At 55.4% G+C, this 26426-nt stretch overlaps 1 protein-coding gene across 3 annotated transcripts in view; it reads left to right on the plus strand.

Moving 5' to 3' along the window:
• Positions 1-4601: 4601 nt before the first annotated feature.
• The window catches only part of slc35f3b (solute carrier family 35 member F3b), a 61580-nt gene continuing 39755 nt past the window's right edge, over positions 4602-26426 (plus strand). For all 3 annotated transcript variants that reach the window (XM_052024558.1, XM_052024559.1, XM_052024560.1), the window contains exons 1-2: positions 4602-4737; positions 6635-6867. In XM_052024558.1, the coding sequence (XP_051880518.1) occupies positions 4691-4737; positions 6635-6867 (280 nt within the window). In that variant the 5' untranslated portion in view covers positions 4602-4690. The remainder of the gene's footprint in view (positions 4738-6634; positions 6868-26426) is intronic.

Consider the following 26426-nt stretch of genomic DNA (forward strand, 5'->3'; position numbering starts at 1 on the left):
GTGATACTCAGCAGGGCAGGCAGCCTCCCTGCAGAGAGAAACAGTTCATGTTTCAGGCTGATGACCCTGGGAACTGGCAGCAGATGAGGTAAAGGTAGGAGCATAGTGTTTGCCTTTAATTGTAGGCTTCCCCATGATTAGTATCCTGAATAGTTCTATTAGAGTGCCATCATCAAGGGTAGGGCAAGGTTATCTTGTTGAACCGTGATATTAAGCCCCTCTGTCCCAAAGCCTCATGGTCAAAACTGTACTGAACACACATGGGCCAATCCATAAATACTGCATGAAACAATTTACTGTAATTACAACTGCTATTGAGCAGCAAATCAACTGTGGACACATTTGCATGCTTCCCTAGGCTTGCTTATACCTGCCCACATTTCCAATTAAGGTCAATTAAGTTTACTGTGCAAATCATCCATGTGCAGTTGCTGCGTGGTGGTAAATAACGGATGATAGCATGATCAGCGCAGAAAAGAAATCAATCATTGAAGCTTGAAATATACTGGAGGAAAGCTGCAAACTGACATTGTCAGCAGTGAGGGTCAGGTTTAATTGCGACCTTAGCCTGTCAGGGTTCACCAGTAAAAAGCTTGATCAGCAAACCGGCAAAATTGGGATTGAGCTGAGTCGATGAAATAGATTTTGAAGGTGCTGTGATCTGGAAAACGAACCAGCCAATTTCCACAGAGCGAGCTCACATAAACAGCAGTGAGGTGACAACCAGTTCAGCTGTTCAGGAGCCCAGATGGAGGGTCTCAACCTGAAACGTCGACGGTCCATTTCCCTCCACGGATGCTGCCCGACCCGCTGAGTCCCTCCAGCACTTCGTGTGTTGCTCCAGATTCCAGCATCTGCAGACTCCTGTGTCTACAGTTCAGCTGTTATGGTGATTTTACTTCGGGGGTAGTTTCAGGAAGAGGCAAACCCCCACCCCCCACCCCCCCCACCCCCCCCCCCACACACTATCGCCTCTTCTTTTCTTCCCTTTCCCAGCCTCTCTCTCTTTTCTCTACCCCCTTTGACCGTCCCCCGGTGGATCTGCTCTCCCCTCCTCCCCCGCACCTGCCCATCACCATCTCTTACCTGCATCTACCTATCACCACCCTGTGCCCACCCCACCTCCCCTCTTTTGTCCACCTGTCACTGCTCTGCTTTTCCCTCCTATATACTGGGCTTGCCCCTTTTTCCTATCTTCAGTCCTGAAGAAGGGTCCTGACCCAAAGCATTGACCGCCTGCTTTTCTCCACGGATGCTGCCTGGCCCACTGAGTTCCTCCAGCATCACAGATGTTTTACAAAGAACAAAGAACAGTACAGCACAGGAACAGGCCCTTCGGCCCATTATATTGTGCCGAACTAATTAAACTATTAATTAAATGCCTAACTAAACTAATCCCTTCTGCCTGCACAATGTCCATATTGCTCCGTTCTCTGCACATTCAACTATCTAAGAGCCTCTCAAATGCCTCGATTGTATCTGCCTCCAATACCACCCCTGGCAGCACATTCCAGGCACCCACCACTCTCTGGATTAAAACTTGCCCCACACATCTCCTTTGAACAAACCCTTCTCACCTTAAATGCATGCCTGCTAGTATTAGACATTTCGACCCTGGGGAAAAGATACTGGCTGTCTACTCTATCTATGCCTCTCATAATCATAAACTTCTATCAGGTCTCCCCTCAGCCTCCGCTGCTCCAGAGAAAAGAACCCAAGTTTGTCCAACCTCTCCTCATAGTATATGCCCTCTAATTTTCGTCTAGATTCCAGCATCTGCAGTCCTTTGTTTCTCTAGGGTCCTGCACTCTGGTTTTTGAACTGGTTTGAAAAACAAACTGAATCACTGCTGGCAACTTCGCTGACCTGTCCCAGCCTTCCACCCATCTGGAGGTGACAGCCGTGATGCTGCATTAGGGTTAATGGTGTAGGGGTGACGTGAAGACAAACCGCAGCTGTCAAATAAACCCCTCTGCTCCAACCATGCCAAACATGGCCGGACCAGTCCAGTACACCGGGACATCCCGCTAACCGCCCCCCCCACACTCCCACCACCTGCTGCCTGACACATTGTACTCATGGTGTCACTCAGCCACAGCCCAATGAGAAAGTGAACCGGCTCTGCGTCGGGAGATTGTCCCAGAACTTTATCTGTGGACCCAGGAGACTGCGTCGGCTGGGATCTGGAGCAAGAACAAACACCGAGCCGCTGCAGGAACTCAGCGAGTCAGGCGGCATCTGTGGAGGGAAACGGACGGTCGACGTTTCGGATGGAGGCCCCTCGTCAGGACTGAGAGAGCAGAGGGAGAGACAGCCGGGGTAAGAAGGCGAGGGGCAAGAGCTGGCAAGCAGGAGGTAGGTGGAGCCAGGTGAGGAAGAGATGGTCGGGCGGGGAGGGAAGGGTGGAGGAGGCGACAGAGGTGGATGGAACTGAGGGCTGCAGGTGCTGTCACCTGGGAGGGGAGGGGAGGGGAGGGGATGAGAGGTTGAGGGGAGGGGAGAAGGGAGGGGAGGGGAGGGGAGGAGAGGGGAGGGGGAGGGGACAGGGGAGGGGAGAGGGGAGGGGAGAGGGGAGGGGAGAGGAGGGGAGGGGATGGGAGGGGAGTGGGGAGGGGAGGGGAAGGGAGGGGAGGGGAGTGGGGGAGGGGAGGGGAGGGGAGGGGAGGGGAGGGAGAGGGGAGGGGAGGGGAGGGGGAGAGGGGAGGGGGAGGGGAGGGGAGGGGGAGGGGAGGGACTAGTGAAGTACACAGATGGGAAGAGCTGGGAGAGAGGCTGGGGGATGGGGGGGTGGGTGATAGCCAGAGGTTAGGGAGGGGGAGAAACAGGATTATGGGGGGCTGGGAGAGGGGGTTGGAAAGAAGAGGGTGTGTGTGAGAGGGCAAGCAGGTTATCTGTCCCTCACCAGCACCTTCTGATCACAAGAGTGGATTTTAAAAAAAATAAATTATGGTTTATACGACTTTTCACAGGGGTATCCTGGAGATTAACCTTCAAACCTTGGAAAACCCCGTGATGACGGGAGCAGGTCAAGAGGCGCTGCTTCCTGTGATAAGTGACCCACCCCCTCACCCAACCCCCACCCCCACCCCCAGACCCTGAGCTGGATGCCTGACCTGCTGAGTTCCTCCAGCAGTGTGTGTGTGTGTGTGTGTGTGTGTGTGTGTGTGTGTGTGTGTGTGTGTGTTGGGGGGGGGGGGGGTTGTGACACTCTCCATCTGCCTGGATGAGTGCAGCTCCCACAACCCCCAGGATGCAATTTCTCCCCTGCGGTGCCCAACGGTGCCGGACCACCTCCATGGTGCCGGTGGACACCATGTGCGCTTTCTCCAGGGATCCCCTGGGCACCGACACACCCCGGGCACCAACACACCACAGGGACCTACACACCCTGGGCACCTACACACCCCGGGCACTGACACACCACAGGGACCTACACACCCCAGGGACCAACACACCCTGGGCACCTACACACCCCGGGCACTGACACACCCTGGGCACCAACACAACCCGGGCACCAACACCCCGGGAACTTACACACCCCGGGCACATACACACCCCGGGGAGACAGCCCAGGTGGAGCCCCCGGCCACCTGCCTCCAGGAGCCGGTTCTGGCCAACCCCAGGAACCCCTCCACTGTCACGGGGAGTGAACCCTGGAAACCCCCCCCCCAACTCCCCCTCCCCAGCACCCTCGCCGGAGGGACTGCAATTGTTCATTAAGGAGACTCCCTCCACCCCCTCCGCCCCACCCCACCCCGTCCCCCAGCCCCCATCCTCTCCTCCCCATCCCACCCCTCATATCCCCTCCCCCCACCCCCACCCCTTCCTCTCCCTCCCCCCACCCCACCCCGTCCCCAAGCCCCACATCCTCTCCTCCCCATCCCACCCCTCATCCCCTCCCCACCCCCACCCCCCTCCTCTCCCTCCCCCCACCCCACCCCGTCCCCAGCCCCCATCCTCTCCTCCCCATCCCACCCCTCATCCCCTCCCCCACCCCCACCCCCTCCTCTCCCTCCCCCCACCCCCATCCCCCAGCCCCATCCTCTCCTCCCCATCCCCCCCTCATCCCCTCCCCACCCCTCATCTCCCTCCCCCCCACCCCCCCCATCCCCCAGCCCCCATCCTCTCCTCCCCATCCCACCCCTCATCCCCTCCCCACCCCTCATCTCCCTCCCCCCCACCCCACCCCCATCCCCCAGCCCCCATCCTCTCCTCCCCATCTCACCCCTCATCCCCTCCCCCTCCCCCACCCCATCCCCATTCTCATCCCCACCCCATCCCCTCCTCCCCCCTCCCCCCCCAGCCCCCTCCTCTCCCCCACCCCCATCCCCTCCTCCCCCATCCTCCCCTCCGAGGGGCAACTGGGGCTGGGCAATAAACGCAGATGCTGCCAACGGTTGACAAAGATCTGCCCCCCTGCCCACTGCCCCCCCCTCCCTTTAACCTGTGGCCGCGGCCGTCAGGAGGAGAGTCTCCGGTGGTCGGAGCCCCTCCGTCTCCCCGCACCGCCCCGACCGACAGAACGGCAGGTCCAGCACCTTCCGCGGGAGCCGGAGGGGGAGACGGCGGCGGAGGAGGCGGCAACTACCCCGGGGGAGCAGGCGAGAGGGAGGGGGGCTTGGCTCTCTCGCCCCGCTGCTGACCAGGACCTGCAGGCGGATCCCACTCGCGTCCGGCGGCTCCGGCAGCGATGGGGCTCAGCGAGCTCCGGGACGGCTGCACCAAGTCCTCGCTGGCGTAAGTAGCCGGAGCGGGGACGGAGAGGCGGGCAGGGCAGGGCAGGGCAGGGCAGGGCAGGAGTGACTGCCCCTCACACGGGGAGACGTGGGCAGGGGACCCTCGCCTCCGCTTGTCGGCACCTTGTGCCCCGCCGGATGGGAACGGGCTCCGTGCGGTGTCTGTGCTTAACTTTTACTGGTTCCCTTCGTCGGTGTTACAGGGGTTCTTTACTCAGTATTACAGGCACACCCCTCCCCTGTAGCCTGTGTCGCGGGTACACCCCTCCCCTGTAGCCTGTACCGTGCCCCGTGGGAACACCCCTCCCCTGTAGCCTGTGCCGTGGGTACACCCCTCCGTGTAGCCTGTGCTATGGTTACACCCCTCCCCGTAGCCTGTGCCATGGGTACACCCCTCCCCCGTAGCCTGTGCCGTGCCCCATGGCTACACCCCTCCACTATAGCCTGTACTGTGGGTACACCCCTCCCCTGTAGCCTTTGCCGTGCCCAGGTTGGTACACTCTTCCCCTGTAGCCTGTGCCGTGGGTACACCCCTCCCCTGTCACCTGTGCCGTGAGTACACCCCTCTGCTTAGCCTGTGCCATGGGTACACCCCTTCCCTGTAGCCTGTGCTGTGGGTACACCCCTCCCCTGAAGCCTGTGCCACGGGTATACTCCTACCTTGTAGCCTGTGCTGTGGATACACCCCTCCCCTGTAGCCTGTGCTGTGGGTACACCCCTCCCCTGTAGCCTGTACCATGCCCCATGGTACACCTCTTCCCTGTAGCCTGTGCTGCAGGTACACCCCTCCCCTGTAGCCTGTACCATGGATACACCCCTCCCCTGTAGCCTGTACCATGGGTACACCCCTCCCCTATAGCTTGTGCCGTGGGTACACCCCTCCCCTGTAGCTTGTGCCGTGGGTACACCCCTCCGCTGTAGTCTGTACCACGGGTACACCCCTCCCCTGTAGTCTGCACTGTGGGTACACCCCTCCCCTGTAGTCTGTGTCATGGGTACATCCCTCCCCTGTAGTCTGTACCGTGGGTACTCCCCTCCCCTGTAGGCTGTACTGTGTGTACACCACTCCACGTAGCCTGTGCTGTGGGTACACCCCTCTCCTGTAGCTTGTACCGTGCCCCGTGGGTACACACTCCCCTGTAGTCTGTACCATGGGCACACCCCTCCCCTGTAGCCTGTACCATGGGCACACCCCTCCCCTGTGACCTGTAGCACAGGCACTCCCCTCCCCCATGACCTGTACCAAGGGCACACCTGTAGCATAGTCTCACTGCTCCACTTTTACCTGTAGCACAGCCCCACTACTCCCCCATAACGTTTCAAAGGCTCAGTGGACCCGGTAACCTGTAGCACAGTTTCACCACTCATCTGTTATCAGTAGCATTGTTGCATTGCTCTTCAGTAACCTGTAGAAATATCACTGCGCCTTCTAACCTGTAGCACAGCCTCACTCTTCACCTGTAATCAATAGCACAGTCTCACTGCTGCCTGTTTCCTGTAGTACAGTCTCACTGCTGCTTGTTTCCTCTAGCACAGTCTCACCTCTCCACTGTTACCTGTAGCACAGTCTGACTGCTGCCTGTTTTTGTAGCAGTTTCACTTCTGCCTGTTTCCTATAGCAGTCTCACCCCTCCACTGTTACCTGTAGCACAGTCTCACCACTCTGCTGTTACCTGTAGCACAGTCTCACCCCTCCACTGTTACCTATAGCACAGTCTCACCACTCTGCTGTTACCTGTAGCACAGTCTCACAGCTTCACTGTTACCTGTAGCACAGCCTCACCGCTCCAGTGTTACCTGTAGTACAGTCTCACCGCTCTGCTGTCACCTGTAGCACAGTCCCAGTGCTGCCTTTGGCAGATGGCTGTACTTAGTTGGTCCTCTGCGTTCCTCCACAGGGTGATGCTCCGCTCTCCGGATGTGAGTCCCCGGAGGTTGTCGGACATCAGTCCACAGCTCAGACAGCTCAGTTACCTGGTGGTCGACGAGTGCATTAAGGAGGAGCTGAAGTCATCCAGATCGTTCGAGGATTTGAACAGCACCTGTACCGGCGGCCTGAGTTCCATCGAGGAGCGGATCCTGCGGATTACAGGCTATTACGGTTACCAGCCATGGTCTCTCCGCTGCCCCAGTGAGTCCCGTGCATGTTCCCCATAAACCTTTGCTGGGCATTGGCTTCACACACAGCACTTGGGTGGTGCGGTGGTACAGCGGGCAGGGCAGCTGCCTCACAGCTCCAGAGACCTGGGTTCAATCCTGACCTCTGTCGCTGCCTGTGTGGGGTTCGCACGCTCTCCCTGTGACCGTGTGGGTTTCCCGGGGTGCTCCGGTTCCCTCCCACATCCCAAACATGTGCGGGTCGGCAGGTTAACTGGCCGCTGTAACTTGCCCCCAGTGTGTGGGCGAGTTGGCAGAATCCGGGGGGGGGGGGGAGGTGGGGGGAACGTGGGGAGAATAAAATGGGATGCGTGCAGGATGAGTGTAAAAGTGTGCTCCGTGGTGGGCAGGGACTCGACGGGCCGAATGGCCTGTTTGCATTGTTGTGTGGCTCGGTAAGGCTTTGATGGGGAGCCATCCGTTCCTGTGACAGGTGCTGCCTGACTCCACACCAGGGCATGACCACACGTGACAACACGCTGTCCACCAGCCACAGGTGCGGGAACGCTTGTGCGGCAAAGTGGGAGTCCAGTGCGGCTGGCTGAGGGTCCAGCTCCAAATAATCCCATCCCCGACTAAACACAAATACACAGAGCAGAGTCCGTCCCTGTCACCTGACCAGGACCCCGACCCTCGCTGTGAACTTTAACCTCTAGCCTCTGGTACCTGGCTGCCTTTCCCCACTCGCCCGGTGAACGTTGTGAAGTCGGTAGTGGGACAGGCGACTGGCAGTGTCGCAGGGAGAGCTTGCACCCCCGGTGGTCCGCGATTCTGTCTGCCGTCACCAACCTACACCCGAGGGGACCGCTGGCCATTTCCCCTCTCCGCCTCTCCTTTTTCCCCAGTGAGCAGCTTCGTCCTCCTGCTCTCCTACCTTCACCTTCAGTATCATCTCTGCCAGTTTCCTCACCGCCCCCCCCCCAAACCTCTTCCTGACCCTCAACAAACTCCGCCTCATTGCCCCTTCACCCGCTTTCTCTCTTCCTCCCCGCCTGTCCATCTCTTCCCCCTCTCCCTCCCCATCCCTCTATCCGTTACCATCCCTTCCCCTTCTCTCTCACTCTCTCCATCCCTCCCTCCCTCTCTACCTTGCAGAGGCCAGACGCCAACTCTCGGACACTTTCTCCTGAACCACGGCCCCACCAAGGACCACCAGGAGATCATCTCCCGCACCATCGCTGACCTCATCACCTCGGGAGATCTCCCCCCCACCCCCCCGACCCCCCCCCCCCCCACCGCTACCAACATGATAGTTCCACAACCTAGGACTGCCCACTTCCATCTCCTCCCCAAAATCCACAAGAAGGACTGTCCCGGCAGACCTTCTGTCTCCCCATTCTCTTGCCCACGGAGCTCGTATCCTTGTGCCTGGACACTATCCTGTCCCCCCTGGTCCAATCCCTTCCTGCCCATGTCCGTGACACATCACACATTCTCCAACTCTTCCATAGCTTTAAGTACTCACAGAATGCACAACCTCATCTTCACCATGGACGTCCAGTCCTTATGTACCTCCATTCCCCATCATGACAGCCTCACCGCCCTCTGCTTCTTTCTTGGCCAGAGACAGAACCAGTTCCCTTCCACTAACACACTCCTCCACCTGGATGAACTATTCCTCACCCTAAACAACTTCACTTTCGATTCCTCTCACTTTCTACAGACCAAGGGCGCTGCTATGGGCACTCGCATAGGCCCCAGCTATGCCTGCCTCTTCATTGGCTATGTTGAACAGTCTCTGTTCCAAGCCTACTCCGGCCCCATTCCTCAACTCCTTCTCCGCTATATCAACGACTGCATTGGTCCACCTCTTGTACCCGTGCGGAACTTGACAGTTTCATAAATTTCGCTACTAATTTTCATCCGGCTCTCCAATTCACTTGGACTATCTCTAACACTTTCATCTCTCCATCTCAGGAGATACCTTATCCACCAAACCCACTAATGCCCACAGCTACCTCGATTACAGCTCCTCCCACCCTGTCTCTTGCAAGGACATGATCCCTTTCTCTCAGTTTCTCCAACTCCACCGCATCTGCTCCCATGATGAGGCTTTCCACTCCAGGACATCCGAGATGTCCAACTTCTTTACGAACCGTGGCTTCCCCCCGACTGTGGTTGAGAGAGTTCTCACCCGCATCTCTGCCATTTTCCGCACCTCTGCTCTCACCCCCACCCCTCCCAGACCCAACAGGGATAGGGTCCCACTTGTCCTCACATTTCATCCCACCAGCCTACGTATCCAACACATCATTCTCCACCACTTCCATCATCTCCAACGGGACCCCACCACCAAGCACATCTTCCCCTCCCCACCCCTTTCTGCTTTGCGCAGGGACTGCTCTCTCTGCAACTCCCTAGTTCACTCCTTCCCCCCTCCCCATCCATGCCACTCCCGTCCTGGCAACTTTCCACTGCCCCCGCCATAGGTGCAACACCTGCCCCTACACCACCTCCATCCAGGGACCCAAACAGTCCTTTCAGGTGAGACAGAGATTCACCTGCACCTTCCCTAATATCATCTACTGTGTTCTGTGCTCCAAATGTAGTCTCCTCTACATTGGTGAGGTCAAACGCAGATGACCGCTTCACAGAACACCTGCGTTCTGTCCATAACCGCGACCTGCATCTTCCCGTTGCCGGTCACTTCAACTCCCCCTCCCGCACTATCACTGATATGTCAGTCCTCGGCCTCCTCCACTGCCAGGAGAATTCCAAGCGCAGACTGGAGGAACAGCTCCTCATTTTCTGTCTTAGAACCTTGCGGCCTAACGGCACGGACATTGAATTCTCCCACTTTAAGTAAACCGAACCCCCCCCCCAACCCCCCCCCCCCACCACCTTGCCTTTTCTTTTCTACCCTTTCCTAGCCTCTCTCACTTTTATCTCCTCACCTATTTCTTTTTTTTCCCTCTCCTCCCCTCCCTCCCCCCCCATGCCGCCTGCCACCTTCCCTTTGACCCATCCCCCGTGGATCTGCTCTCCCCTCCTCCCCCACACCTGCATCACTGTCCCTTACCTGCGTCTACCCATCACCCTGTGTCCACCCCGCCTCCCCTCTTCTGTCCACCTAGCACTGCTCTGCTGTTCCCTCCTGTATATCGGGCTTCCCCTTTTCCTACCTTCAGCCCTGAGGAAGGGTCCTGACCCAAAACGTTGACCGCCTGCTCTTCTCCGCGGATGCTGCCCGGCCGGCTGAGTTCCTCCAGCATCTTGTTGTTTTTCCCTCCCTCCCCTCTCACTCTCTCACTTTCTCCCCATTTCTCTCTCTCTCCATTCCCTTCCCTCTCTCTCTCCGTCTCCATCCTCTGCCTTGCCTGAATCTCATTATTCACCCCCACCTCTCCCACTTTCTTCCCTCCTCCCCTTCTCCATCACCTCCTCTCAACTCGTTCCTCTCTGTTCATCCATTGCCTCAGCTCTTTCCTCTCCCCTTCCCCCTGCCACCTCTCTTCCCTCATTCTTTTCCTCATTTAACCTTCTGTCTCATGCCCGTCTCCCTCCTGATCCCTCTTGGCCCCTATCACCAATACCCCCTCCCTTGCTCTCCTACACTTCCTTTCTCGTCCCCGCAATGATTTCTTCTTGTCCCATATCTGCCTATTCTTTCCGGCCTCCTCTCGAGCTCCCTCTCTCTCACTGCACCCCTCTCTCTTGCTCCGCTGCTGACTCTCATCCATTGCCCCCCCAACAACTCTCAGCCACGTCTCTCTGTCCTACAACCCCTCTCTCTTGCCCCTCCCTCTAGCATACACTCTCTGTTGAACGCTCAGATCCTATCTTGCCCCCTGTCTCTCTTGTACCCCTTCTGCTACCCTCACTCCCCTCTCCTCACTCTTTCCAGCTTTTTTCCATCTCTTTCTCGCCCCCTCTATTTTGCCTCCTCTTTGCTCCCACCTCTACGCATCACCTTCGCCCTCCTCGTATTTCTCCTCCCTCTTGCCTCCCTCTCTTGCCCCTTTCTCTCTCCCCCTTGCCCCATCTCTCTCTTTCCCTCTCTCCCTCTTTTGCCCCATTTTCCACTCTCCTCCTCTCCCTCCTTCCCCCTTCCCTCCCTTGCTCCCATTTCCCTCTCACCTCGTTTAATTCAGATAAGTGCAAGGTGTTGCATTTTGGAAAGTTAAATCAAGGTGGGACTTTCACAGTGAACGGTAGGGTCCTGGGGAGTGTTGTAGAACAGAGGGGCCGTGGAGTACAAGTACATGGTTCCCTGAAGGTGGAGTCACAGGTAGACAGGGTGGTGAAGAAGGCTTTTGGCACCCTGGCCTTCATCAGTCAGGGCACTGAGTATAAAAGTTGGGAGGTCATGGTGCAGTTGTACGGGGCACTGGTGAGATCACACTTGGAGTATTGCGTACAGTTTTGGTTGCCCTGCTGTAGGAAAGATATTGTTAAACTGGAATGAATCCAGAGAAGGTTTACAAGGATGTTGCCTGGACTTGAGGAACTGAGTTATAGGGAGGGGTTGGACAGGCTAGGACTTTATTCCTTGGCGCATAGGAGACTGAGAAGTGATCTTATAGAGGTGTATAAAATCACGAGGGGCATCAATAGGGTGAATGCACTCAGTCTGGAATTGGAATTGGTTTATTATTGTCACATGTGCTGAGGTACTATGAAAAACTTGCCTTGCATACCGTTCATACAGTGCAATGAGGTAGTACAGGGTAAAACAATAACGGAATGCAGAATAAAGTGTCACACCTACAGAGGAGTGCAGTGCAGGTAAACAATAAGGTGCAAGGTCATAACGAGGTAGATTGTGAGGTCAAGGGTCCACCTTATCGTACTAGGGAACCATTCAATGGTCTTATAACGGCAGGATAGAAGCTGTCCTTGAACATGGTGGTACGTGCTTTCAGGCTTTTGTATCTTCTGCCTGTTGGAAGAGGGGAGAAGAGAGAATGTCCGGGGTTAGTGGGGTCTTTGATTATGCTGGCTGCTTTACCGAAGCAGCGAGAAGTGTAGACAGAGTCCATGGAGGGGAGGCTGGCTTCTGTGATGTGCAGTTTCTCTCTGCAGTTTCTTGCTGTCTCGGGCAGAGCAGTTACCATACCAAGCTGTGACGTATCCAGATAGGATGCTTTCTGTGGTGCATCGATAAAAGTTGTTTCCGTGCTGTATGACTCTATAACTATGACTCCTCTCACTCCCTTGCCCCCATTTTCTCCTTCCCCAACTTTACCCCCTCTTGCACCCTCCTCCCTCTTTCCCCTCTCCCTCACCACCCCCCACCTTTGCCCGCCTCTCTGGCCCTCTCAGTCCTGACCCAGTCTCTCGGTGGGACTTTAACAAGCAGCAGTGCAGTGTGCCAGTGTACTGTTACGTAAGTCTACAACCCAACCCCCTCCATCGTGGACCGCAGCCCCTCTCCCCTCAGCCAGCACACTGATGCTTCCCCTGCCAGTGAGAATTCCGAGGAGAAGCCTTGTTGGTTGGACAACCCTCCTCTTAAGTCAGAATATCCTCAAACCTTCTGTCACGTTGCATCCCTGACCTTTGCAAATCCTCCAGCACCGGTTTCATTGAAGACAGAGACCTGTAGCCGTCTTTGTTCCGCAGTCCTATTGTAGTCTGCACAGTGGGCCTACTCAGTCAAAGGAAGGGCAATTTGTTACAGCAGCTTCAATGAGCCAGGGCATCCCGAGATGCTTCACAGCTGCGTTACCCGACACAATTAGCAGTTAGTGCCGCTGCCTCCCAGCTCCGGTGATCTGTGTTCGACCCTGACCTCAGGCGCTGTGTGAGTGGAGTTTGCATGCTCTCCCTGCGACCACCTGCGTTTCCCTCCGGTGCTCCGGTTTCCTCCCACATCCCAAATATGTGCAGGTCGGCGGGTTAACTGGCCGCTGTAAGTTGCCCCAAGTGTGTAGGTGAGCCGTAGAATCTGTGGGGATTTGAAGGGAATGTGGGGAGCAATCGTGTAAATGGGTGGTCTGTGGTGGGAATGTTTGCTACACGGGGAGGGATTGCATATTCCTCACCTGAAGACTGCACCTCACCTGATACAAGACTGCAGAAACTGGAATCTGGAGCAACAAACAATCTGTCGGAGGAACTCAACGGTTTGAGCAGCATCTCTGGGGGGAGAGGAATTGTTGACGTTTCGGTTTGAAACCCTGCATCAGGGTCCTGAATTCTAGGACAACAGCACAAGTGGTAGTGTAGTGGTTAGCGTAATGCTATTACGGTGCCAGCGACCCAGGTTCAATTCCTCTCACTGTCTGTAAGGAGTTTGTACGTTCTCCCCGTGTCTGCATGGGTTTCCTCCGGGTACTCCGGTTTCCTCCCACATTCCAAAGACGTACGGGTTAGGAAGTTGTGGGCATGCTATGGTGGCGACACTTGCGGGCTGCCCCCAGAACACTCTACGCAAAAGACACATTTCACTGTGTGTTTCGATGTACATGTGACTAATAAAGATATCTTACATTAAAAAAAATGTGTGCAGTAGCACAGGACTTGATGAAGGGTTTCGACCTGAAACGTCAACAATTCCTTCCCCTCAGATGCTGCTCGACCCACTGACTTCCTCCAGCAGAATGGAGACACCGGAGACTGCAGACAGTGGAACCTGGAACAACACACAAAGAGCTTGAGGAACTCAGAGGGTCAGGCAGCATCTGCGGAGGGAAACTTAGACAGTCAACGTTTCAGATCGAGACCCTTCACCCGGACTGAAAGTAAGAGGGGAGATAGCCAGTGTAAAAAGGTGAAGGGGAGGGGACATCATTCCCACTCACATCCCTCCCTCATCTGCCTATCACCCCCCTCACCTGGATCTACCTATCACCTGCCTGCTCTTGCTCCACCCCTCCCCTCCACCTTTTTACACTGGTGACCTCCCCTCCGTCTTTCAGTCTGGATGAGGGGGTCTCCATCCAAAACATCCACTGTCCATTTCCCTCCATAGTTGCTGCCTGACCTGCCAAGTTCCTCCAGCTCTTTGTGTGTTCTCCAGCAGGTCATTTGTTGCTGACGTTTGGAAGAATGAGAGGAGACTTCATAGAAGCTTACTAGGTTCCTGCAGGTCTTGACAGGTTGGATGCAGGGAGGTGATTTGCCTGGCTGAGGAGTACAGGACCAGGGCCCACAGTCTCAGGTCGAGGAGTAAACAGTTTGGGAGTGAGGTGAGGGGCAAGATCTTCACTCAGTGGGTGATGAATCTTTGGAAGTCCCTCCCACAGTGAAGGTTCAGTCATTAGGTTCATTTATAGAACATAGAACACTACAGCATAGTACAGGCCCTTCGGCCCACGATGTTGTGCCGACATTTTATCCTGCTCTAAGATCTATCTAACCCTTCCCTCCCACATAGCCCCCTATTTTTCTATCATTCATGTGTCTATCTAAGAGTGTCTTAAATGCCCCTAATATATCTGCCCCCACAACCTCTGCAGGCAGTGCGTTCCACACACCCACCACTCTCTGCGTAAAAAACTTACCCCTGACATCTCCCTTACATCTCCAATCACCTTAAAATTATGTCCTCTCGTGTTAGCCATTGTCACCCTGGGAAAAAGTCTTTGACTGTCCACTCAATCTATGCCTCTTATCATCTTGTAAACAAATACATCTTGTATTTAAAACAGAGATGCATAGATTAGGTAATTGGTAATTGGTTTATTATTGTCACACGTACCGAGGTGCAGTGAAAAACTTTGTTTTGCATGCCATCCGTACAGATCATTTCAAAACATCAGTACATCGAGGTAGTACGAGGTAAAACAATAACAGAATGCAGAATATTGTGTTACAGTTACAGAGAAAGTGCAGTGCAGACAGACAATAAGGTGCAAGGGCCATGACGAGGTAGATTGAGAGATCAAAAGATCATCTTTATTGTACAAGAGGCCCGTTCAATAGCCTAATAACAGTGGGATAGAAGCTGTCCTTGAGCCTGGCGGTATGTGTTTTCAAGCTTTTGTATCTTCTGCCCAATGGGAGGGGGGAAGAGAGAATGTCCGGGGTGGGTGGGGCCTTTGATTATGCTGGCTGCCTTCCTGAGGCAGTGGGAAGTGTAGACAGAGCCCATGGAGGGGAGGCTGATTTCCGTGATGCACTGGCCTGCGCCCACAACCCTCTGCAGTTTCTTGCGGTCACGGGCAGAACAGTTGCCGTACCAAGCCAGGATGCATCCGGAGAGGATGCTTTCTATGGTGCATCGATAAAAATAGGGAGAGGAGAGTGGGATTGATTGGATGCTTCCCTGGTAGCCAGCATGAACTGAAGATGCTCAGTACTCTCCTTCTGTTCCATTGTTAGCATTTACAACCCACAGTTTAATGATGAATGAGACCGTGCTTTGTCCGCATACAGTGATGTGAATGGATAGCAGTTTTACAGCTTGAGAATGGTGTCCAGTGACCGCACCTTGCTGGATGCACAGCCCATGAAAAGATCCCCCACTCATTCTGGCCCAGCAAATCACGATGTCCACATCTGACCTCCGCTCATTCACTCCAAGTCACGGCAAGGAAAGACTCGAGACTGTCACAACGTGAGAACCTTACGGCACCCCCAGCAAATCTAGAAGCCATTCCAGCACTCAGGACTGAATTATTGGTCCAGTCCTCTGAGGTAACTAGTCCAGGTAAGGAATGTGCTCCTTACCCAGGGTAGCTGTGTGAGAGTGACTGGTCAGGCAGGTGTTCAGCTCAGTCTACAACTTATGCCAAGAGATCCTGTTGTAGATCAGGCTGAGAAAAGGCATTGACTCCACGATGGCTGAAGCTTGACTGTTGCCTTGTGCTTCTAACTTCTGTCTAGTGCGTTATTGGTAAATGAACCAGATTATTGGTGTAATTAAAAACGGAGGGTGCTGGAAACACCCAGCAGGTCAGGCAGAACCTGTGGAGGCAGAAGCAGACTTAATGTTTCATGTTGAAGACCATCCATCAGAACCGGGAAAGAGAGGGTTTGTCTCTCTCTGTTAGTACAGTCTGACGTGCTGGGCATGTCCCACAGCCCTGATATTAGCACACAGAACACAGAGAGGGATGGTCACCTCTAACAGCCCTATTAACCATTGGACCTGGTCTCTCCCTATCACAGACCTATCCATACCTCCCCTCACCTTCTCTGCAACTTTCATCTCTTTTCCTCAGTTCTGACAAGGGGTCTCAGACTTCAAACGTTGACTGTGTTTCTCTCTCCACAGATGCTGCCTGACCTGCTGAGTATTTCCAACATTTTCTGCCTTTACTTCCAGTTCCAGAATCTGCAGTTTGGAATTGGAATTGGTTTATCATTGTCACTGGTACAGTGACAAACTTGTCCGGCATACCATAACATGAGATAAGGTATCTTTATTAGTCACATGTCCATTGAAACACACAGTGAAATGCATCTTTTGCGTAGTGTTCTGGGGGCAGCCCGCAAGTGTCGCCACGCTTCTGGTGCCAACATAGCATGCCCACAACTTCCTAACCCGTACGTCCTTGGAAAGTGGGAGGAAACCGGAGCACCTGGCGGAAACCCACACAGTCACGGGGAGAATGTACAAACTCCTTACAGACAGCGGCCGGAATTGAACCCAGGTTGCTGGCGCTGTAATAGCGTTATGCTAACCGCTACACTACCGTTCATACAGATCAATTCATTACACAGTGCATTGAGGTAGTACAAGGTAAAACAATAACAGAATGCAGAATAAAGTGTCACAGCTACAGAGAAAGTGCAGTGCAAGGCAGACAATAAGATGCAAGGTCATAACAAGGTAGATTATGAGGTCAAGAGTCCATCTTATCGTACTAGGGAACTGTTCAATAGTCATATAACAGTGGGATAGAAGCTGTCACTGAGCCTGGCAGTATGTGTTTTCAAGCTTTTGTATCTTCTGCCTGATGGGGGGGGGGGGGGGGGTGGGGGGGGAAGAGAGAATGTCCGGGGTGGGAGTTTTTACCTATTTTCAACCTGAACCTAGAGTCAGGATGTTTCATCCTTTGTAAACAAAAACAAATGGCAAAGATCTCAGGTAGTGCAGTGATATTTCATTAGAAAAAAAACCTTGGCTTTGATTCCCAGGTTTACAAAGAGAAAGGGGAATATTTTGAGGAATTTACATTCACACAGTGCAGGCAGTGCTCCCGCCAATGCTCCTACTGCCCTCTTGTGGATGTAAGATATCTCGTGGACGGTCGTTCCAAGGACTCTCCCTGGCACCTCAACCAGTAATTATTTATGATGCAATGCACCATTGCTTTCAGTACGCCAGCCCAACCTTTGTCCGTTTGAGGAAGAGAATGTTTGAAGATGAAGAGCGCAGACCGGGCACGAAACTCCCAGGCAGTTTGTTCCCTGCTCTCCTGTAAGACACTGGAGAAATTCCACGAAGGCTGTCTGTGCAAATCCATTGGAAGTATAAGTGGACCTTCATCAGTGATCTCACCCAGGCCGACGTGCTGAGCACTGATGCCCCTCACTACACCCAGGTGTCTACATTGGGCAGGTCCCGGTTGTCCTGGGACGGGGCGGAACACAGGAGGGAGTCCAAAGAGGTGCTCAAAGCCTCCTTGAAGAAATGCAACGTCCCCACTGATTCCTGGGAATCTCTGGCCCACGATTGCCCAAAGAGGAGAAGGAGTGTTCGGGATGGTCCTGAGAAATGGAGGCCGTGCAGTGGGAGCACACAGGAGCCTGCATCAGTGGCAGAGGAGGCACACCGCCTCAAACTATCCACCCCACACTCCCAGCCGGAGACCTCCTGCCCCCTCTGCGGAGGAGTCTGTGGCTTACTTACTAACTTGTTATGACACAGAAGGAGGCCATTCAACCCATCATGTATCTGCTGGCTACCATCAGTCCCGTTTCCCCTCCTCTCTCCCCAATAGCCCTGCATATCGATCAAATACCCCACCAACTCCCCCTTGATCTTCTGCCCCTCATTGGTATTGGTTTATTATTGGCACTTGTACCGAGGTACAGTGAAAAACTTGTCTTGCATACCGATCGTACAGGTCAATTCATCACACAGTGCAGTTACATTGAGTTAGTACAGAGTGCATTGAGTTAGCACAGAGTGCATTGAGGTAGTACATAGTGCATTGAGGTAGTACAGAGTGCATTGAGTTAGTACAGGGTAAAAACAATAACAGTACAGAGTAAGGTGTCACAGCTACAGAGAAAGTGCAGTGCAATAAGGTGCAAGGTCACAACAAGGTAGATCGTGAGGTCAGAGTCCATCATCTACATTAGGGGCAATTTACAGTGGCCAATTAACCTGGGAGGTGGGAGGGAGCCAGAGCATCCAGAGGAAACCTGCATGGGCACAGGGAGAACGTGCAAACTCCACACAGACAGCGCTGGAGGTCAGGATCGAACACAGGTCTCTGGCGTGGTGAGGGCAGTGGCAACCGGCCACAATGGCCTCATCAGCCACCACAGAAGCGAAGTGAAGCAAGACATTCTCGATCTCCAGGGACTGCCCAAGGCAAAGAAATTAATTGTCCCTTGACCGACACCCAACGCTAGAGCCTGTGTTCATTGTTTCATGGCCATTGCTGTGTGCAGCCAGTGCACATCCCAGCCCTGAACAGGGGCGTTCCCTCACCTGTGAAGCACTTGGGAATATCCCAAGGTTGCAAGGGGTGCCAAGGGAAGATTCCCTGCCCAGAGGGAAGGTGGGTGACCCTGCCGAAACCCCGGCTGAGTTTGGCAAATGCCTCACCACCCTGGGTGCTTTAGTGACGGGGGTCCCACCAGCAGCCCTCCTACCCACTGGTGATGTCACCTCCTTCCTGCCACAGATTGTCACGGAGACCACGAGTGATAGGGTGGGGGGTGGGGGTGGGGGAGCCTCAGCCAGCCTTCCTCACAGGGACGTGGGCGGGAATCCTCTCTGTGGTTTCCACCACCATCACCCAGGAGCCAGTGGGAGTCGGAAAACTGACCGGGAGAAGATTAGGGCCGGTGTCTGTCCCAAAGCTCACTGCCAGTAGCGAGAATATTGGACAAACAGTTATATGGGCAATGTTCGCTAATATCACATCCCCCTCCCAGCCCACCCCCCCCCACACCCCCCTCCCAGCCCACCCACCCCCTCCCAGCCCACACACCCGACACCCCCCTCCCAACCCACCCACCCCACACCCCCCTCCCAGCCCACACACCCCACACCCCCTCCCAGCCCACCCCCCCCACACCCCCCCCCACACCCCAATCCCAACCCACCCACCCCACACTCCACTCCCAGCCCACCCACCCCCTCCCAGCCCATCCACCCCTCCCAGCCCATCCCCCCACACCCCCTCCCAGCCCACATACCCCACACCCCACTCCCAGCCCACCCACCCCCACACCCCCTCCCAACCCACATACCCCACACCCCCCTCCCAGCCCACACACCCCTCCCAGCCCACATACCCCACACCCCCCTCCCAACCCACATACCCCACACCCCCCTCCCAGCCCACCCACCCCCACACCCCCCTCCCAGCCCACATACCCCACTCCCAACCCACATACCCCACACCCCCCTCCCAGCCCACCCACCCCACACCCCCCCTCCCAGCCCACACACCCCACACCCCCTCCCAGCCCACCCCCCCACACCCCCTCCCAGCCCACACACCCCCTCCCAGCCCACATACCCCACACACCCCTCCCAAACCCACACACCCCACACCCCCCTCCCAGCCCACCCACCCCCTCCCAGCCCACACACCCCACACCCCCTCCCAGCCCACACACCCCCTCCCACCTCAGAGACCCCCTCCCAACCCACACCCCACAGATACCCAGAACCCCCAGTGGGTGCCGAGGTCTCACAGCCCAGACCCCCGGCCCACGGAAGGATCTCGGGGGAGGGGGAGAGTTAGACGGGGGGACCGCCCACCGATGTGGGGACAGGGAGATTCCACCCGCCAGCAGAGGGAGCGGCTCCATCGGCAGGTGAGCGATACGGGGGGGGGGGGGGGTCCGGCTCAGCGACCCGTCCAGTCACCGTCCGCCCAGCCGTGAAGGTCAGTCTGGACCGCGGCTGGACGTCCAGTCCCAAATAAAGCAGGACCGGGGGCGGTATGGCTGCAGAGAGCGGATCAACCAGCAGGGAGCAGTGCGGAGCCACGGCACAACATCACCCACTCACACTCACTCACACACACACACACACACACACTCCCTCACACACACACACTCCCTCACACTCACACACACACGCTCCCTCACACTCACACACTCCCTCACACTCACACACACACACTCCCTCACACTCACACACTCCCTCACACTCACACACACACGCTCCCTCACACTCACACACTCCCTCACACTCACACACTCACACACACACTCACACTCCCTCACACACACACACACTCCCTCACACACACACTCACACTCCCTCACACACACATTCCCCCTCCCTCACACACACACACTCCCTCACACACACACTCACACTCCCTCACACACACACTCCCTCACACACACACACATTCCCCAACACACACACGTTCCCCTACACAGTCCAACAGACTAACACACTCCCTCACACACTCACACTCCCCCCCCACACACACACACACACACTCCCCCACACACTCACACTCCCTCACACACACACATTCCCCCACACACACGTTCCCCTACACAGTCCAACAGACTAACACACTCCCCCACACACACACTCCCTCCACACACACTCCCTCACACACACACTCCCTCCACACACACTCCCTCCACACACACTCCCCCACACACACACGCCCTCCACACACACTCCCTCACACACACTCCCTCCACACACACTCCCTCCACACACACTCCCTCACACACACACATTCCCCCACACACACGTTCCCCTACACAGTCCAACAGACTAACACACTCCCTCACACACACACACTTCCTCACATACACACACACTCCCTCCACACACACTCCCTCCACACACACTCCCCCACACACACTCCCTCCACACACACTCCCTCACACACACACTCCCTCCACACACACTCCCTCCACACACACTCCCTCACACACACACACTTCCTCACATACACACACACTCCCCCACACACACACTCCCTCCACACACACTCCCTCACACACACACTCCCTCCACACACACTCCCTCACACACACACTCCCTCCACACACACTCCCTCCACACACACTCCCTCACACACACACATTCCCCCACACACACGTTCCCCTACACAGTCCAACAGACTAACACACTCCCCCACACACACACTCCCTCCACACACACTCCCTCACACACACACTCCCTCCACACACACTCCCTCACACACACATTCCCCCACGCACTCACTCCCCCACACACACTCCCACGTGCCTATACAATTCCACACACACAAACAACGCACACACTCCCCCCCCCCACACACACACACACATTCCCCCACACACATATTCCCACACCCACACTCCCTTCCTCCCACACAGGCAGCCAACAACAAGCTGTACCGATGTTGGACCCCGCTCTGACCCAGTTCCAGACATTGACGGTGCAGGAGAAAGTGAAGCCGGTGACCTCATTACGGTTGGCAGGTGCTGTGCAGGTGTGTTACAACCATAACACCACAGGGTTTTTGATCCAGTGCTTTCCATGGAATTGCAAGCAGCTGATGAAGGCTTTTGTTTACAGATACCCTGGTGGAGTGTGACTGGGGGTGAAGTGTTCTGCTTCTGCCCATCTCCTGGATCACTCCTTCCATGTCCTTACAGAATCCCTTTCTGAATCATTCTACATCCCTCCACTCAAACCCTGCAGCTACATCGCAGCAAGACTGTAGCTGATGACAAATGCATTTGTTGCACCTCCTTCCGAAGCAGGGTGGGCAGTGGGCAATAGAGGTCGTCTTGCTGGGTTCCCAGCAGGCATGAGTTGGGATGGCCGTTCACTCTGCAGGGATTTCCTGGGCTGGGGGAAATGTACCAACAGGGATAATTGGCAGACAACAGCAGGAACGAGAGGGTGCCACAGCGGGGAAGAGCTGCTGCCTCCCAGGCAGACCTCCGGCGCTGTCTATGTGGAGCTTGCACGTTGTGACCCTGTGGGCTTTCTCCGGATGCTCCGGTTCCCTCCCACATCCCAAAGGCGTGCAGATTGGTAGGTTAATTGGCCGCTGTAGATTAATGTAGGTGATGGCAGAAGGAACCAAGAAGTATTTGGTAGGTATGTGTGGGAGGGATTGGGATGCAGAGGGTCAGGGAATGGGACTGGATGGGCTGAGTGGCCTCCTGTGCCATTATGAGATGCTGGTGTACTGAGGGAGCTGGGCCAGGACATCAGGGAAAGAAATCAAGGCAAACAGGACAATTCATTGTCAGGAGGCTGTGGAAGATTGGTTTGCCCGTGGGGATGCCTTGTTTGAGTACAGGGAGGTAGATCAGCTGACAGGTGCCCCAGAAACAAGCTTCACCTTGGCACTTAAAGGGGGCCGGATTCAGGGAGCTCCCTCGGGAGAAGAGAACGCATATTCTGGGAACATTTATAGAGTCCTTCCTTCTGGACTCAGTGAGGTGGAGCTTGGGTTGCAGGAGCAAGGCGGAGGTCCAGGGTTTGGGTTAGACCCACCTGAAGCTGTGCACGTAGAGTTGGTCCCAGATCTGAGGATGGGATCACTGGGCTGGGAAGTGGTGAAATGGAGGTTCACCCTCTCGGTCTCTGGGCCAACCGTCACTGGAGTTCAGGAGAAGGAGAAGTGATGAGGTGCCGGGAGAACAGGAGAGACCGGGCCGTGGAAGGGCCATCGTCTCAGGACAAGGAGTGTGTCGTTCAGGACTGAGGCACGGACCAGCTTCCCCTGTGCAAACCCTCGGCTTTCCCAACCTCAGGGGAGATGTGGGAGCTCGTCCTGGATCCCACGGGTAGGGGGGGTCAGGGGATGGGTAGGGATAAGGCAGGGAGGTGGAGCAAAAGTCCCTCAGCTGTGGTCTCAGTGGTGAAGTGGGCACCACAGACTGCAGGGACAGCTCCTGCTCCTGGTTCTGAACGGAGCAGAGCTTCCCGCTGAGGTCACTCATCCGCCCTCCCCACAAGATGGTTAGGGAAAGGTTCAGAATGGATGGGGAGGTTTTGGAATGGATATGGGACAAATGGGGGGGAATGGAATTAGCTCAGGTAGGCATCTTGCTCGGTTTGGGTTGGGCTGATGGACCTATTCCCATGCTGTGTGACTCTATAAATGTTCCCAGAATTTGTGTTCTCTTATCCTGAGGGATCTCCCTGAATCCAGCCCCCTTTAAGTGCCAAGGTGAAGCTCGTTTCTGGGGCACCTGTCAGCTGATCTACCTCCCTGTACTCAAACAAGGCATCCCCACGGGCAAACCAATCTTCCACAGCCTCCTGCCAATGAATTGTCCTGTTTGCCTTGATTTCTTTCCCTGATGTTGCCCCTACTTCCCGAATTTCTGCACTGCCTAATATCCTGCTCTGCTGCCAGTTTTCCTCCATGTCCTGCCGCAAGCCTGCACAATATCCCGTCGGAGAATGTGCTTGAAGTTGTGTTTCCTTGCCAACAGATTTCGCTTTGATTTGATTGCACTCTCTCTGTCAGCGGTTTCAGCTCAGCCTTCTCCCTGCCCACTCTCGGGCAGACGTCCAAACCCACAGGGACCTTCCTGCGGCTGTCTCTCAGTCAGGCAATGACGGCGTCCCGTGATCCCTAACGCCTTCCCATTGGGAAGAGAGAGATCCCGGAACTTCAGCCTTCCTGCGGAGGGAGCCGCCTCTCTTCAGCAGTAAGGTGAATTAGCAGGAACCAACAGTGTGTCTGCTGTGATCTCTCATCCGTTGGACCCTTCCCACCCTTGTGCTGGGTGTGGTGGACGGTGGGAGAGGGACTGCCCCACATGGGTCCCAGCCCCTCTGGTCCCCACCACCACTGCCCCCCCCCCCCCCCCACCCACCAGTCTTGGTCTGTTGTAGTGCTCCCAATCTGCTTGGTTGGCCACACACGCACAACGCCTCTGCCGCCTGTTGCCTCCGTCACCCCGGCAACCGAGTAACAGGCGCTCAGGAACAAGCACCACTGCCAGCTCACACTCGGCCCTGTCTCAGCCCTTCCTCCGTCATCCTTCAGAGTCTCTCACTTCACTTTTTGTGGCCTGGCTGCTTGTTGGGTCTTGCTGTGCGCAGCTGCTTGCTGTGTACCCCACCTCCCCGCAGAGACCGCACTCTCTCTCGTCTGTGAAGTGCTGTGGGTGCACAGTGGGTGTGAAAGGTGTTGGAGAAATGCAAATATCTCTCTTCCTTCAATGCTCCCCCCAGAAGGTTCCTTCGCCGTCACTGGGTCCAGGTTTGAGAGGGACTCCAGATCCTCAGAGCAGGCCTGACCGCTCCCTGTGGGTGGGTCCCAAGCTCTCTCCTTGTCTGTAGGTTTGTGAGTTAAGTATCATCACTCATTCACATCCATTGTTGTGCTTTATGTCACCTGGGTCAGTGCAGGACTGGCTGTGGCCAGGTCCAGATTGGGTGGGTCATGAGCAGATCCATTTCAGATTGGCTGTGGCCAGGTTGGGTTTGGATAGGCTGTGGTCAGGTTGGGTTTGCATTGGCTTGTGGCCAGGTTGAGTTTGGATTGGCTCTGATCCCATTGGGCTTGGATTGGCTGTGGTTGGGTCAGGTTTGGATTGACTGTAGTTGGGTTGGGCTTGGATTGCCTGTGGTCAGGTTGGGCTTGGATTGGCTGTGGCCAGGTTGGGCTTGGATTGGCTCTGGTCAGGTTGGGTTTGGATTGGCTGTGGTTGGGTTGGGTTTGGATTGGCCCTGACCCAGTTGAGTTCCAACTGTCTGTGGTGAGATTGGGATTAACTTTTATACCTAAGTAGTTTCCTGGTGGTGGGTCCAGACCCATTCAGGAATTAAGTCTCTAACAGCGGTTGACATTTCAAGGGAGCCCACTCTGTTGGAGTGCAGTCTTTTGGAAAAAAGATATCAGATCGGGCCTGATCTGTCCTTGCAGAGAGACGTCAAAGATCTCATGAGCACCAGTCCAAAGCTGTGCCGAGACATTCTCCCTGCTGTCCTATCCAACAATTATCCTTCAGTCAGTGTCATGTGAAACAGCTTATCAGATCACGCTCTCACTGCTGTTTGTGGGAGCTTGCTGTGCCACACTGGCTGCCTCCCTTCCTCCGTGAGCACGAATGCAAACCGCCTCATTGGCTGCAGTGCCTCAGGGAGTCCTGAGAGTGCAGAGGATGCAGTCTGATCGTCCTTCGATGCAGAGCCACACCCCAAGGGTATTCAGACACTCGGCATCTGGTGACTTCCCGTTATGTGTGTAAATAAAGGCAGCTCTGTTGTCCGTGGGGCACACTACACCTGTCTGGGCCGGAGTTCAGGACTGTCTGAGGGTCACGCTAACACACCAGATCCCACAGCAAAGGCCCTCTGTACTGGGGAGCCCAGCCTTCTGAAGCACACATTTGGTGTCGCTTATTTCGGGCTGGTTGTGTTCTCCCTGACATCCTTTGTGGTCACTCATTACTCTGTGGGATCCTGCTGTGCCCCCAGATTGAGGCTGTTGAGTTATCCCCCATTCTGTGACCTCTTTCCCAGCGGCAGAGCGCACTGTGGTGTACAGAGGATGTGAAAGGCACCATATAAATGTGATTTCCTTCGGAGGGCAGTGCTGAATTCACCTTCCCACCACGTTGCTTTTGTTATGGGCGGATAGTGGGCCACCGCAGACGGGGACAATTTTCGGAGGGGTGTAAGTCTGCGACTGCGGGGTGTAGGTGGTGGGGTGAGGCTGCGTATTCCCCGAGGCACAATGACAGACTCCAAGTGCGCCAGGATATCTGTGGAACATTCCCGGGTCTCTGGCTTTCACACAAGGAAACAGGAGCAGGAGGAGGCCACTTGGCCCCTCAAACCTGCCCTGTCATTCAATGCGATCATGGCTGATCTATGCTTCCCTCAACTCCTCTTCTGCGCCAGTTCCCTGTGACCCTCGTTCCTCAACCCTTCAATACATCCAATTACCCCAACCCCACCTCCCTCGGGAGCAGAAAATTCCACAGATTCACCGCCTTCTGAGAGAAGGAGTTCTACACACCTTGGTTTTAAGTATCCGGCCCCTTACCTTATAACTGTGTCCCCTTACCCGTGACCATCCCGCTAGTGGGACCATCTCAACACCTACCCTGTCAGGTCCCCTTAGAATCCTATTTCTGAATAAGGTCACCCCTCATTCTTCGAAACTCCGTGCAATGTAGTCCCAAACTGTCCAGCCTCTCTTGATAGAACAACTTTGCACGGGGGTTTGCGATGGAGTCATCATCACTACCGTCCCGCACTCTCGCCTCTGATGCAGGAGCCCGCGGTTTTGAGTTCTACTCCAAGAAGGTGAGCGCAGAACCGAGGTAAGTGTCCCAGGAGGGAGCCCCACACCATCAGAATGCCGGGCTCTGGGTTACATCCCACCGCCTCTCCCAGATGGACATAAGAGATCCCGTGACCAAGGTCTGAAGAAGGGGAATTCTCCTCAATGCTCTTCAGGCCATCACCAGTGATCTGGTCGCCCTCACTTACTGGTTGTGGGGTGTTGCTGAGTGCAG

This window comes from Pristis pectinata, chromosome 10, assembly GCF_009764475.1.
Source record: "Pristis pectinata isolate sPriPec2 chromosome 10, sPriPec2.1.pri, whole genome shotgun sequence".
NCBI lineage: Eukaryota > Metazoa > Chordata > Chondrichthyes > Rhinopristiformes > Pristidae > Pristis > Pristis pectinata.